At 44.1% G+C, this 16,290-nt stretch overlaps 3 protein-coding genes across 3 annotated transcripts in view; 2 read left to right on the forward strand and 1 right to left on the reverse strand.

The window, feature by feature from the left end:
* The window catches only part of LOC309550684 (uncharacterized protein), a 1,024,308-nt gene that overhangs the window by 691,321 nt on the left and 316,697 nt on the right, over positions 1-16,290 (forward strand). The window lies entirely within an intron of this gene.
* Positions 1-16,290, reverse strand: part of LOC309550736 (uncharacterized protein) — an 851,482-nt gene that overhangs the window by 374,429 nt on the left and 460,763 nt on the right. The window contains exon 5 of the mRNA XM_082251073.1: positions 14,116-14,217. Within this exon, the coding sequence (XP_082107199.1) occupies positions 14,116-14,217 (102 nt within the window). The remainder of the gene's footprint in view (positions 1-14,115; positions 14,218-16,290) is intronic.
* LOC309550715 (uncharacterized protein) overlaps positions 1-16,290 on the forward strand; it is a 523,380-nt gene that overhangs the window by 356,391 nt on the left and 150,699 nt on the right. The window lies entirely within an intron of this gene.

A 16,290-nucleotide genomic window follows, 5' to 3' on the forward strand; every position in this document is an offset into this window, starting at 1 on the left:
ATCTGTCCGCCGCAATGTCGCAGTCCCGCAAAAAAAAAAAAAAAAAAAAAAAAAATCGCAGATCGCCGCCATTACGCGTTAAAAAAAAACACAACAAAAATGACAAAAATCTTTCCCTTTGTTAGTAAACGCGATAACTTTTGCGCAAACCAATCAAAATACGCTTTTTGTGATTTTTTTTTTTACCAAACATATGTAGCATAAAACAAATTGGCCGAAAATGTTAAAAAATTTTGATTTTGACATTTTTTTGGGGAATTTCATATAAAAAAATGTGAAAAATATTGTTATTTTTGCAAAATTGACACTCTTTTTTTGTTTATAGCGCATGATCAAAAAAAAAAAAAAAATCGCACAGGTGATCAAACACCACCAAAAGAAAGCTCCATTTGTGGGAAAAAAAGGATGTCAAATTTGTTTAGGTACAGCGTTGCACGACCGCGCAATTGTCCGTTAAAGTCACGCAGTGCCGAATCGCAAAATACCCCCTGGTCAGGAAGGGGGTAAAATCTTCCGGGGCTTAAGTGGTTAAACTACACTATGGTCACCCTGACATGGCAGAGTTCGGTCACCCTGACATGGCAGAGTCAGATCACATTAAACTACACTACGGTCAGCCTGACATGGCAGAGTCAGATCACATTAAACTACACTACGGTCAGCCTGACATGGCAGAGTCATGTTACCCTAAACTACACTACGGTCACCCTGACACTTTTACTATCCCTACAAAAACTAGATTTTTGAATCTAACTATAGTGGTATATAGTACCCCAACTACACTGCATATCCCTTTCCTCACACTAATAATTGCAAAATGACACTGGAGCTTTACAAGCAGCAGGAATTACAGAAATGCTTCCACTCTATTCCACAGCATCTGTATTACAGTGCTAGAGGTTTGGCAGGCTATGTTATATACTGGGGGGCGTATTCACTCCTGATTGGCCTCTGGACCCCCCTAATCACTCCAATCTGCTTTTACTGATGTTTCTGGGCCAATCACTTGCTTTTAAAGCCCAGTTCCTGTCCCATTGCATTTTGGGCGGTTCTGGTGGCCGAATTCCAAACTTTTACCGCAAAAAGTTCGGAATTCGGCCAAATTTCGAACAGCCAATGTTCGGATCAAACCGATGGTCGACCGGAAATGTTTGATTATCCCTAATCCTGACTACTGTTGCTAAGGACACAGGATGCTGAGTTTAGTGAGGCTGGCTAGCCCGAGTTTGCTTACTTGCTTACAGAAGAAGAATGGCAGGAGAGCCCGAATGTAAAGTGTACAGTGATGTTTCAAGTTTCATCTTTGTTGCTAGGGACCAAGCCCTATTTCCAATACCCCTTTCCCTTCTATCCTAGCAAAAGGGATAGGGAAATACAATTACCACTGCTGAGTGGTTCCACTAAAGAGGGCCAACCCTCCAACTTTAAAGAAGAAGAGACCCTTGCTAAAGGAGGACTCTAGTGATACTATAACTGTGCTAAAAAGGAGATCCTTTGGGCCATCGGGCCAGGATCATGTGCCACCTCAAGTTAAAAGGACACTCTGTGGAGTAGTTAGGCCATCGGGCTGAAGAGGAAAATTCTTTGCAAAGAGACTCTTTTTACAAAGATGCCTTGTGAAGATACTATTGGGCCAATGGGCCAGTAATGGAACTGTGTTGGGTTGCTACCCAGGGAGAATGGGTAGTGGCCTGAGGTCTCTTTGGTGGGGGGTGCCCTAGTGTCAGAGGCCCCTGAAGAGACTGTTAACACCCACAAGTCTGACAGGTTGCTCAGGCTCCAGCAAATACCTTGTCCTTAAGAAGACATGTAGCCTCAGTGCTACAGGTGTGAGGGACACTATGACCATCAGTCAGATGGACTCCACATGTCTTTGAGAACTTGTGGGCGTGGCTGAAATGGAAGAAGAGTCAGTGCCTGGATGCTAAAGGAACTGTGTCTGTTTCAGTCACTCATTATGGCTAGACCTGTACAGGAGTGGAGCTGAACGCCTAGTCAAGCCTACTGGAAGTGATATCTGCCAGGATGTGTAGCTAGGGATCTTGGGTGAGAAGGTCGCCTCTGAAGAGAGGGCATTCTCACTACATTAGGTAGAATGTTTTTACTATGCAAATGTTGGAAGTGCTAACCTTTAATTCTTCCTTTAAAGGCTTGCACGGGATGTCCGGGTCTGGCAAGGCCCTCCATTTTTGAAAAGTGAATGTTATAGTTAGCTAGGTTGACATGTTACCCACTCAAGCAGAGTTTTGTTTGATGGGGGGTGCATTAAGTTGTTTTGTGAATATTTGTGCAGAATATCTATATTTTTCTACATAATTTATTGTATGTACATTTGTTACCCCCCCCCCCCTTTTCCAGGTTTGTGTGATACTCCATTTATTTTTGTAGGAATTTTTTGTAGGGGGGAGGCTGCCCCAGAGCCAGAGAGGACTTGGCTCATTTGGTGGGGGGGGGGGGTGGATGTAGCACCCTCCTAGTCAGGTGCTACAGATTGAGTATAGTTTTTGGCTCTGTCTGCCTATCAGAGAAGCATCAGGTAAATTCTATATTGCACTCTGCTTATCAGGGAGCAGGATCTGTGAGTTAGGTCTGCTCAGTGTGCCCAGTGTGTGATTCATCTGGTCTAAGGGAGTGTCCCCAGCTGATCCAATTGGGAGGCACAATGGATGCTGGAGGAAACCTGGTCAATAACACACAGGCTTTTGATACAGCCCCAGGGATTGGCACAGATGGGTTGTCTCGGTGAATTGTGGGGCAGGGTATAAAAAGCCAACGGCACATGAGGTAGAGGTCTTTTGGCGGGAAGCAAAGTCCCAGAAGGAGGGTGGCGGCTGCCTCCTCTTCTGCAGCAGTTGGTGATGGTCACAGGCAGTCAGCCTGGTGAACCAGTGGAGAGGAGCTGAACCCAGAGGTCCAGGAGAGCTGACTGGAGGAGTCACTACGAGAATCTGGAAAAACTGTATCATGAGTGCAGAGGATCTTGCCCAGGGGTCTGCCCAGGAAGGGGACCCATCTGGAGTGTATAGTCAGTGGACGGGTGTCAGCTAGTACAGAGAAAGGGGGTGCTGGGGGATTACCTTGAAGAGAAACATCACTAGGAACACTTACCTCAGCTTCATTCAAGTGGCAGGCCTTGCAGCATTATCAAACTAAAAGTCCTATGAATTGTGAATAGTTAGACAATTGGAGTATCCCACTCATCCCTTCTCCCATCCCAATGTGAAATAAAACCACAAACCTTAGGTGAGTATCTTTGCGACAGGTGAGTATCTTTGCGACTGGTGAGTATCTTAGTGACTGGTTAGTATATTAGCGACTGGTGAGTACCCCAGGTTCAGTACCAGGGGAGTTAGAGGTAGTGTAGGTAAGGAATAGCAGGTCATTAATATTATCCCCATAGAGTAGTGGGTAATAATGTCCGACAGGATTGGGGATGCCACTCAGTGCACTTCTTGCGCCATATATGCCTCCCTTGATGAACCAATCGAGGGCGAATACTGCTGTGCAAGATGTAAGCGACTTGTTGCTCTGGAAGCCCAGATCCTGGATCTAGAGAACACAGTGGCAACACTGCGTAGCATCAACAACCTGGAAAGGAGCTTGGACATTACCCATCAGGCGCTGGCAGGGGCCAGCATAGAGGAGGGAGGAGAAGAGGTGACGCAGGCATCAGTGGTAGGCAGTTGGGTTACCGTTAGGAAGGGTAGAGGGATGAGTGTCAGGGAGGCCAGTCCTGAGTTGATAGACCCTAACAAATTTGCCACGTTGCAGGTTGAGGGGGATATCAGCTCAGGTGTGGCAGTGCTGGAGCAGGGGCCCTCCCCCAGCTGCCAGGGGAGGGGCGGCTCCAGTAAGAAGGGGGGCCGTGACTCAGGAAAGGTTAGACAGGTTGTGGTAGTTGGGGACTCAATTATCAAGAGGACAGAGAGGGCAATCTGTAAAAAAGATCTCGGTAGCCCAACAGTTTGTTGTTTACCGGGCGTCCGAGTTCGGCATATCGCAGATCTGGCAGACAGATTGATGTGCGGGGCTGGGGATGACCCAGCGGTCATGGTGCATGTGGGCACTAATGACAAAGTTAAAAGGTAGGTGGAGGATCCTAAAGAACGATTTCAGGGACTTAGGTAATAGACTGAGGAATAGGACCTCCAAGGTGGTTTTCTCTGAAATACTGCCTGTACCTCGAGCCACACAGGAGAGGCAGAAGGAGATTAGGGAACTTAACAAGTGGCTGAGGAATTGGTGTAGGAAGGAGGGGTTTGGGTTCCTGGAGAACTGGGCTGACTTCTCAGTCAGCTACCGGCTCTTTAATAAGGATGGGCTGCACCTTAATGGGGACGGTACAGCTCTTTTGGGGAGAAAGATGGCCACCAAGTTAGAGGGGCTTTTAAACTAGGAGACGGGGGGGGGGGAGGGCTCAGAAGTAGAAGTCAGTGAGGAGGGAGCAAAGGACTGAAGGCTATTGTAGGGTCAGCAGCGACAGTAGGTCCACAACGTCAATTGGCAGGTCTGTGCGGGAAAATCTTAGACCAAACAGGAATAAACATAACCGCCAATCACGTTTAACTTCCGTAAAACTAAGAGGGGTATATGCTAATGCCAGGAGCCTAGCTAATAAAATGGATGAGTTGGAAATGTTAGTACATGAGAATGACATAGACCTTGTGGGAATAACAGAGACTTGGTTCGACCCCTCACATGACTGGCTGGCCAATATCCAAGGGTATTCGGTGTACCGGAAGGACAGGGTAGGAAAAAGAGGGGGAGGGGTATGTCTCTATGTCAAGAACAATGTAAAGGTGATAGAGAGGAGTGACATTACGGATGGGATGAGCATGGATTTAGAATCTTTGTGGGTAGAACTCCATAGGGAAGGAGAAAAGGGAAAAGTAATTGTGGGGGTTTGCTATAGGCCACCTAACCAAGAGGAGGAGGTAGAGCTAGAATTTTTAGCACTAATGGGTAAAATGGCAAAATTGGGATCAGTCATTATATTGGGGGACTTCAATTATCCTGACATTGACTGGGATGAGGGGACTACACACTCACAGAAGGCCCGTCTATTCACGGAAACCTTACAGGATAATTACATGTCACAGTTGGTGGATTCTCCTACTAGAGAAAACGCAATCTTGGATCTATTGATCACTAATGACCCAGACCTAATCTCGGAGGTAGGAGTCCAGGACTAAGGACTACCTGGGCTCTAGCGATCACAGGATGATCCCATTTAGTATAAATAACAATATAACAAGGCAAGAGGGGAACATAAGAACCCTAAATTTCAGAAGGGCAAACTTTCCAAAATTGTGCTCATTGATGGAAAGGGTAAACTGGTACCGAACCCTGGGATCCCTGACCACAGAGGAAAAATGGGAATGCTTTAGGAACATATTAAGCAAAGGCATCTTGCAGTGCATTCCTATGGGAAATAAATTTAGAAGAGACAAAGCCAAACCTGGCTGGCTAAACCGTAGCGTTAAAAAACTTATTAGGGGAAAAAAATTGGCCTTCAGGAAATATAAATCAGAAGGCACAGTATCGGCTTTCGAGCAATACAAGGAGGCAAATAAGAAAAGTAAACAAGAAATCAGGATGGCTAAAATCAACTTTGAGAGACAAATAGCGGAGGATAGTAAAAAAAACCCAAAGAAATTCTTTAAATATATCAACAGCAAAAAAACTTGGGCAGAGCACATTGCACACATAATTAACGATGATGGGAGGATGGTTACAGAGGACACTGAAAAAGCAACCGTGTTGAATGCTTTTTTCTCGTCAGTCTTTACACAGGAAAAGGAGGGGTACACTGACCATGACTGTATGGGGTACACTGACCATGACTGTATGGGGTACACTGACCATGACTGTATGGTTAGTAGTAATACACAGGACTTGCCACTATGGCTAACAGAGGGTGAAATCAGGGAAAGGCTGGACAAACTTAACACAAACAAATCACCAGGTCCGGATGGCGTACATTCGAGAGTACTCAAGGAACTCAGTAAGGTTATATCCAGACCACTGTTCCTGATCTTTGCTGACAGTATTATGACAGGAGATGTACCAGGGGATTGGAGGAAGGCAAACGTGATTCCGATATTCAAAAAGGGCCAGAGGCATATACCGGGAAATTATAGGCCTGTCAGTCTGACATCAGTAGTATGTAAACTTCTGGAGGGGATGGTAAGGGACTATATTGTAGAGTATGCTAAAGACAACAACATCATCAGCAGTAATCAGCACGGGTTTACAAATGGGCGTTCTTGTCAAACCAATCTGCTAACATTCTAAGAGGAGGTGAGCTGTGAGCTGGATAGGGGCAGACCAGTGGATGTGGTGTACTTGGATTTCGCTAAGGCGTTTGATACAGTTCCCCACAAGCGCTTAATTTATAAAATAAGGTCTGCAGGTAGTATCAACAGCAGGGTTTGCTCTTTGATACAGAACTGGCTAAAAAGGCGTGTCCAAAGGGCGGTAATAAACAGCGCATACTCAGACTGGTCTGAGGTAGTAAGCGGGGTGCCCCAGGGCTCAGTTCTGGGACCAACCTTGTTCAATTTATTCATAAACAGCATTGAGGACGGGATCAGTAGTTCTATATCAGTTTTTGCAGATGACACAAAATTGGCCAGGGCAATAACTGCACAGCATGAAGCAGATATCCTACAGAATGACCTGGACAAAATAACGGAGTGGGCAGCGACATGGCAAATGAGGTTTAATGTGGAGAAGTGTAAGGTTTTGCACTTGGGGACAAAAAACATAAAAGCACAATACACGTTAGGAGGGGAACCATTGGGGGAATAAAAAATGGAGAAAGATCTGGGAGTCTTGGTTGATGATAGATTAGGCAATAGCATGCAATGTCAAGCGGCAGCTGCCAAGGCCAGCAGAATATTAGCATGCGTAAAGAAAGGGATGTATTCCAGAGATAAGTCTATAATCCTTCCACTTTATAAAACTCTGGTCCGACCACACATGGAGTATTCTGTCCAGTTCTGGCCGCCAGTCCTCAGGAGGGATGTGTTGGAGCTGGAGAGAGTCCAGAAAAGGGCAACTAACCTGATTAGGGGATTGGAGGACCTTAACTTTGAAGAGCGGCTGCAATCGCTCGATTTATTCTCCCTGGAGAAGAGACGCCTTAGGGGGGACATGATAGCAATTTATAAATATCTCAATGGGGATCTCAGCTTAGAAAAAAAGCTGTTCATTCGAAGGGATTGCATGAGGACTCGAGGGCATACAAATTAGATGAGAAGCGTTTTAACCTCAGGCAACGTGGGGGGCTCTTTACTGTTAGTGCTACAAGATTGTGGAATTCTCTACCACAAGAGGTGGTTTCTGCGGGTAGTATGGTGGCTTTCAAAAGTCTCTTAGACTTACATCTCCAGGATCAGGACATTAAGGGCTATGTGAGATGATTACAGCCACACACACATACACAGGTTGAACTGGATGGACTATTGTCTTTATTCAACCTCACCTACTATGTAACTATGTAACTACCCCTAGACTGATCATTGACTGAGCCAAGAACATAAAGTGTTAAGATTTCTGCACATTCTGCAAGCAGTTGCTATGGGTAACCCAAGGGAATCCTTGAAGTGTGAAAATTCAGCAGTCCTCTAGGGGGCAGTGCTACACCTTATATACAATTCTTCATTTATTCAAGAAGTCTGCCGGGCTGGGGGGGGGGGGGGGGAGGGAAATCGGGGGCCCGTCCCTTGGCTCTTTCCAACCACAACCCCACATAGGCACACGCTCATTCATCCGGCTCCTTGCTGGTGAGCGTCTGAGGACGCTCGTTAAGCGAAATGCATTGTGGTCAATGCTAACCCGGAAGTAACACACAGAGGCATTCGGAACAGAGGCTGGGATACACATCCACCGCTGCAATACAAAGAAAGGGGGAAAGGAGATACAGGGTGCTGCAGATCCCCGGAGAATATCTTCCTAAGACCCAAAAAAACGATTTTGTACTGCCGAATTGCCCAGTGCCAGGAGGGCACAACAAATAGTAAGAGGCTAATTGTCACCTTATAGTGTATGTTTTTTGGAGAATAAAACAGTATTTCACTATTGGAGGCTATTTGTTCTTCTATATCTTTATGTGTATGGGGGGACTACATGGTCCAACTCGAGTAATATAGGAGCCAGAGATCCAAGCAATCGAGGAGAGGTCTGATCCACCCAATAAAGGGATCACAGGCGTTGGGGGTCCTTGTGACCTGCTGCTAGCTGGTAAGAGGCCACGGTTGTCACATCCCAGCACCTGGAGCACTGTGAATGGATTAATAAGAATTCACCAAGCACAATTTTGATTGCATGCTATTGCTTGGACTTTTAAACACTACTTGGAGCACATTTATATATTTATACTTTTTTATATATTCTTATGTGATTTTTTTATATATCCTTATGTGATTTTTGTATGGAATTCTTTATATATTTATTTATTGGTTCACTGATCCACACCTTTGTGGATTAATTTACTTTGAGAAGCACAAGCACTTCTTAATTGACGGTTGTCACATCCCAGCACCTGGAGCACTGTGAAGGGATTAATAAGAATCCACCAAGCACAATTTTGATTGCATGCTATTGCCTGGATTTTTAAACACTACTTGGAGCACATTTATATATTTATATTTTTATATATTCTTATGTGATTTTTGTATGGAATTCTTTATATATCTATTTATTGGTTCACTGATCCACACCTTTGTGGATTAATTTACTTTGAGAAGCACAAACACTTCTGAATTGAAATTGCACTGGTATGCACTTTTCTTTGCTAATTGCACCAATAGTAGATCATATATATATTTGTAGCAATTTTTAATCACATATATTACACTTTAAATCACCTATTAATTTTTATAACACGTGATATATTAAGATTACCAGCGCCTTTTTACCTATGATATATACCTATTTATTGTTTTATTACAATTAAAAGGGCAGCAGGTTCAACAATCTTTTATTTAAAGGGCCAGGCGCCTTCTCTTTTCTTTTTATTGCAATTTATAAATATCTCAATGGGGATCTCAGCTTAGAAAAAAAGCTGTTCATTCGAAGGGATTGCATGAGGACTCGAGGGCATACAAATTAGATGAGAAGCGTTTTAACCTCAGGCAACGTGGGGGGCTCTTTACTGTTAGTGCTACAAGATTGTGGAATTCTCTACCACAAGAGGTGGTTTCTGCGGGTAGTATGGTGGCTTTCAAAAGTCTCTTAGACTTACATCTCCAGGATCAGGACATTAAGGGCTATGTGAGATGATTACAGCCACACACACATACACAGGTTGAACTGGATGGACTATTGTCTTTATTCAACCTCACCTACTATGTAACTATGTAACTACCCCTAGACTGATCATTGACTGAGCCAAGAACATAAAGTGTTAAGATTTCTGCACATTCTGCAAGCAGTTGCTATGGGTAACCCAAGGGAATCCTTGAAGTGTGAAAATTCAGCAGTCCTCTAGGGGGCAGTGCTACACCTTATATACAATTCTTCATTTATTCAAGAAGTCTGCCGGGCTGGGGGGGGGGGGGGGGAGGGAAATCGGGGGCCCGTCCCTTGGCTCTTTCCAACCACAACCCCACATAGGCACACGCTCATTCATCCGGCTCCTTGCTGGTGAGCGTCTTAGCATTTTTTTTTGCCATCTCTTAGTAAATTGAGGCCTCTCTCTGTGGGATTGCCCCCTTCTCTTTCCCTCTCTCATATTCTTTGCTTGCCTGACTTTCCTTCCTTCCTCTCTCATACCATCTTTGCCTCTCCTCTTTATCTCCATTCTCTTCATACCCCCCCCCCCCTGCCCCCTACTACTTAGGGCAACACCATGCTAAATTGGATCTCCCAGATCTATTCTGCCCCTGTCGCCCAGGTTAAGGTGAACGGTATCTTATCGGACTACTTCACTATTACGAGTGGGACAAGACAGGGGTGCCCCCTGTCACCCTTACTCTTCGCATTATCACTAGAAACCTTTTTATGTAGAATACGCCTCCACCCGGATATCTCAGGCATGACCTAGCAGAAAATATCAGCGTATCCAGACGAAATGTTATTTTCCCTCATAAATCCCATAATTTCGCTACCGAATCTTCTTCACGAGTTTGAGGTATATGGCACTCTGTCCAATCTAAATATCAACTTTACTAAATCTGAAGCTATGGGAGTAGGCTTATCAAACCCCCTCCTCCACCATCTGTGATTGATTTTTAGGCTAAAATGGATGAACTCAGCACTGAAATACCTGGGCACTCTCATACCACCCAAATTTTCACCCATCTTCACGCTCAACTATCTCCCCCTCCTAAACAAAGTCCACATTCTATAAGATAAATTGAATTCTGGCCTCCATTCATGGTTTGGAAGATGCAACGTTATTAACCACTTAAGCCCCAGCCCTATTTCGGACACTTTTTGTTCACGCGTTAAAACCAGTATTTTTTCCTAGAAAACTACATAGAACCCCCAAACATTATATATATTTTTTTAGCAAAGACTCTGGAGAATAAAATGTCGGTCATTGTAATATTTTTTATCACGCGGTATTTGCGCAGCGGTCTTTAAAGCGCCATTTTTTTGGAAAATTTTTGAAAAATCACATTTCACTAATTTTAAAAAATACTTAACAGTAAAGTTAGCCCATTTTTTTTGTATATTGTGAAAGAACATGTCATGCCGAGTAAATAGATACCCAACATGTCACGGTTTAAAATTGCGCCCCCCCCCGTGGGATCACGACAAACTACGGTCAATAGAGATCTCAATCTGCGACACTTTAAATTTATTTAACGGTTACCAGTTTTGAGTTAGAGTGTAGCTCTTTTTTTTAAATTATTGCTCACGCTCTGGCGATCGCGGCGATACCTCACATGTGTGGTTTGAACAGCGATTTCATTTGCGGCTCGACTTCCGTATACGTTTATTTGTGCGCGAGCTAACGGTGACGGGGGCGGCTAAATTTTTTTTTTTTTTTTTTTCCCCCATTTATTTTATTTATTTTTTTAACTTTATTAAAGTTTTAAAAAAAAAAAAAATCTGATCACTTTTATTGCTGTCACAAGCAATGTAAACATCCCTTGTGACAGCAATATGTGTGACAGGTACACTTTATGGAGGGATCGAGGGTCTAAAAGACCCCAAACCCCTCCACTACACTTCCCTGTATGCAAAACGCCGAAAACGGCGTTTTTGCATACAGCCGTTTTTCAAATTTGCCGCCTTTTGCAGCACAGTAACCCGGACGTGACGTCATGGACGCCGCCTCCGGGTTATGTCATCGGAGACCCGATCGATGCCATTTCCGGCATTCATCGGGACTCCATCCAGCCGGCGGACGTGCCGGCTGGGTGCTCGGGGCTCCCGGTGGGACGGGAGCCCCGAGCAAAGCCACGGAAGGTGGCGGGAGGGGGGGGGACGTCCCCTCCCGCCCCCCCCGGGTACCGATCGAGCGGCTCCCGAGCCGCATCGGTCGGTACCGACGGAAAGCCAACCGTCGGCTCTAAACCACGGTACCGGGATGGTGCCTCTAGCTAGAGGCATCATCCCGGTACACTACCGCAAAGTTTACTGACGTAGCCCTACGTTAGTATGCGGTAAGTGGTTAAAATATGCATACTCCCTAAGTTCCTATACCTCTTTCAAGCACTTCCGATATTCATCTCTTCACAATACTTTAAACAAGATGACACCCTACTAGTGGATTTTATCTGGGCACATAAGCGACCTAGGCTATGTAGGAGACTACTCTTACTTCCTAAACGACTAGGTGGAACGAACGATATACCAAAACCTGGGGTCAATGGAATATATTTGTCCTCTCTGATGAAGGCTGCTCTTTAATTGAGGGAGGCACTACTAAAGAGACCTCATGTTGAGTTTGGGGGAGCTCTAAAATATTGGTGGAACGTATTGCTGATGTAGGGCCATAGCTTTACCAATGCTAACCTTCCTACACCTCCCCCCCTTTCCACACCTCCTTACCCCTTCCCCCCTCATCCCACCTACTTATCCTCTGCTGCCTTTCTCTAGGTTTCTTTTACTTCCCTCTCTCTTTCCACTACTTATTCACTTTACTCCTTCCTTCTTCTTCTATACGTTATGCGAAACTGGAACAGACAACTCCGGGTACTTTCTAGTCCTGCATAACTCCTCCCATTAGAGGAATTGTAGAACACCTCTTATTCTACTACTGATGTAGATCTCAAATGTATAAATTATTTGTCTTCAATGTTGTAATACACTGTCTCAGCATATGTTCTATAAGGAATGTTACTGTTTATTATGCCTGGAAGTTGTCTTTTATATAAATAAAAGAATTGAAAAAAAAAAAAAGATATCTGACATGGATCAATGATACAACCTTACCCAACCAAACATCACTAAGTAATAATGCTATCGAAATGATGACAATTTTATTGTTTGGAATATGATGTTATATTAAGGATTGGAGATGGACCTTTCATATGTTGTACAGTATCTCCTCATTTGTTGGGAACATGGTATTATATTGAGGAATGGCGATGGACCTTTCATATGGTGTACTTTATCTTCTCCTCAATTGTTGGGAAAATTACGTTATATTGAGGATTGGAGATGGATCTTTCATATGGTGTACAGTATCTCCTCCTCGTTTGTTTGGAACAAGACATTAGACTCAGGCATGGGGCAGAAGACCCAAAACTCATAACCTAGGTGCCTATATCATGCACATTTTATTTGCCAGCCGAACCCCAGAATCTCCATAAATCCAGTCTAGAGACATAAATTGTGTCTGCAGCACAGAGAAGGAAGATTATCCGAGAGAAATACAGGAATACAGGATGGGGAACACAGCTCAGGAAAGTGACCAGGGTATTACAGGCTGATATCACACAGTTCCCGCCCTACTCTGGACCAATCAGTGAGCAGTATGGGTGGAGGAATGTATTTAGTGTTAATGACCCACCTGTGCTGATCTCTGTAGGAGTGTCCTCCTCTATAAATGTCCCCGTTATTCCATCCTCCTCCATAGACTGCTGATCATCCCTCACATACCTCTCTTCTTCTTCGGATTTAACCTCAAATTCTATATCGATTGGATCTCCACTCTAAATCAAGAAAATGAAAGAATATCATCTGTAAAATATAAGATTTATTATTGTGACATCGCATTAAAATACACACATTGTCTCCATGAGTCTGTGTTTTATAATCTCTGTCTCACCAACCTTGTAACAGTGAGGGATGGTGTGATCTTCCTGTGTGGAATCCCGGGAATACAGAGGACTGGGACATCTCTCTGGTGGGTTCCTGGTATTAGGTGGCTCCATCATATCCTTGTGTCCTTCTGAAAACTCCTCCATCACTCCATACTCCTCATCCTCCTCTTTATACTCTTTTTTAACATCAATATTATCATCCCCAAGATTTCCACTCTAAATAAATAATAAAACATTTCTTGTAACAAATATACTGTGTATAAATCAGAACCACCAATAATGGTCAGTCAGCTACCTGATGATGGTGGGGGATGGTGTGACCTTCCTGTGTGGAATCCCGGGAATACAGAGGACGGGGACATCTCTCTGGTGGGTTCCCATTACTGGATCCATCTGTAGGAAACACACACACTGACTGAATACATTGTTTCTATGTGTTTATCAGATGATGGGGGATCTAGGTGGAGCCTCCGTACTGCTCTCTCCTTTACAATAAAGTCTCCTCTTACCCGGTGATGTGAGGGGCGGCTGATTCTCCATCATGATGTCTTTGTAGAAGTGGATCTACAGATCCTCAAACATCAATCCATATACCCAAACAGTTTTTATATTTAGTGGCCATCACTCACCTGTGCTGATGTCTGGAGAAGATTCCTCCTCTTTAACTTTGTCCATCATCCCAACCTCTTCCCTGAACTGCTGATCCCCCCTCACATACGTATCTTCTTCCTCTTTAACCTCATCTTTTATATCTATCAGATTTTCATTCTAAACAAACAAAATAGCAGGGAATGGTTTCTTTAAAATATGAGCACAAATAACCTTATACCGAAAAGTGGAATATATTTTCATACAGTCAGATCACTTTTACGATCTCGACATCCATCTTCACCTACCTGATGATGGTGAGGGATGGTGTGACCTTCCTGTGTGGAATCCCAGGAATACAGAGGAGGGGGACATCTCTCTGGTGGGTTCCCATTACTGGATCCATCTGTAGGAAACACACACACTGACTGAATACATTGTTTCTATGTGTTTATCAGATGATGGGGGATCTAGGTGGACCCTCCGTACTGCTCTATCCTTTACAATAAAGTCTCCTCTTACCTGGTGATGTGAGGGGCGGCTGATTCTCCATCATGACGTCCTTGTAGAGATCCTTGTGTCCTTCTAAGAATCTTCTGAGAATTCTCCTCACCTCTCTGGTCAGGTCTGTGTTTTACTAATAGAAATAAGAGTGATGTCATGTGACCTCCCAGAATCCTCCTCACCTCTCCGGTCAGGTCTGTTCTTTATTAATAGAGATAAGAGCGATATCATGAGAGACGCGAGAGAAAGCAAGGTTCAGCATTGGGTCTGGGTGAAGAGTGGGGGACAGAAGCGTCAAATATGGGGTGTGAGGAGTGGAGATCTGCAATGTTGAATAAGGGAATGAGGAGTGGGGGGCAACAGTGTCAGTGGGGGTAGTGGAATATAGGTGAGCAGTGTGGGAAAGGGGGTGAGGAGAGGGGAACAACAGTGTTGGATGAGGAATGAGAAGTAGGGAACAGGGGTGATAGATGGGGGTGAGGAATGGTGGACAGCGGTGTTAGATGGGGGTGAGGAATGGGGGATAGCGGTGTTAGATGGGGGGTGAGGAGTGGGGGCCCAGTTAGTGTTGGGGCAGAGGATGGGATTAATGTTAGTAGTGACGAGGGAGGAAAGCTGCTGAATATTTCTAGAGGTGAGTGTCGGGGTCACCCCGAGCTCTGCCTCTTCCCCAGATAGATTATGAGTACCTCGGCTCTGCCTGGTGAAGGCGCTAGGAAAGCTTGAGAAAGTTTTGCTGCTCATCCTACTTATGTAATTTCGCCAGGGGACTGTAATCTGATTCTCAGTGTTATGCGTTCCTCTGCTTCTGCTCCCCCGACATAAACACGGAAGGAGAACATTTTCTTTTTGTAATTAAAGATTATATATAGAAAATAATATCTTATTACCTCCTCTGCTGCCACTTCCAGCTACGTCTCCTCTCTACTTCCTTTGGCCTCGCCTCTGAAATTCCTATTTATAGCTGACATCACTTCCTCTGTGGACCTACATCACTTCCTGTCAGTATCTCACATCACTTCCTGTCAGTATCTTACATGACTTCCTGTCTATACCTCATATCTCTTCCTGTCTGTGCGTTCCATCAGAGAGAAGTCAGGTCACCACCTTGTGGACCATATTGTAAGGTGACCAGATTTTTAAAATGAAAACCGGGGACATTTTTTTTTTGGGCAAATGGTAAACTATTTTATGAGCATATTTCCTTGAAATGATCTATGCGGTGTATGTGGGATGTGTTTATGGAATGATTGTATGATATATATGTTATTTCTCACATTTCATCCATGAGAAAAAAAAAGATAAAGATACTTTTTAGAATTTTTGGGATAGGGCTACCAAATGTTAGGAAGATAAGATAGAGGAAAAACTTGGAGGGGTGGGGGGGGGGGTGGGGTAGCTAAATTCAAATCCAATCCGGGCAGGAGTGATGGTGTCACCCTCTCTGCAAAAGGTAAGAAATACTGCAGAGCTGCAATGTCCAAATAGTGGTGAAACACCTGATATATAATCATAATAAAATGTAAAATATGCACATTAATTGTACTATTTATTGTGATTATATATGGGGGGGGGGGGTCACCACTATTTGCACATTGCAGCTCTGCGATTTTTCTTACCTTTTGCAGAGAGGGTGACACCATCACTACTATATTGTAATACATTGGTTGATTTGCACAGGATATTCATTTATAGGTTTTACCATTATAAGTCCATTTGTAGAATTTTATAGATGAAGTGTAGGGCAGTGCTGCATTTTTGTTTTTTATTGTTGCACGTTAGATGAGGGAACCGGCTAACAAGATTCTCTTATTGCTTTTGGGATTTTTTTTAGTAGTTGTTTTACTTGATTTGTTATGTCCCCTGTGGACAGGTAACCAGTGGCCCTGCATATTGGTGGTCAGTGTGCCCCCTGTATGCTGGTGGTCAGTGTGCCCCCTGTATGCTGGAGGTCAGTGTACCCCCTGTATGCTGG

The sequence above is a fragment of the Pelophylax lessonae genome, assembly GCF_965119305.1.
Source record: "Pelophylax lessonae genome assembly, chromosome: 3".
Taxonomy (NCBI): Eukaryota; Metazoa; Chordata; class Amphibia; order Anura; family Ranidae; genus Pelophylax; species Pelophylax lessonae.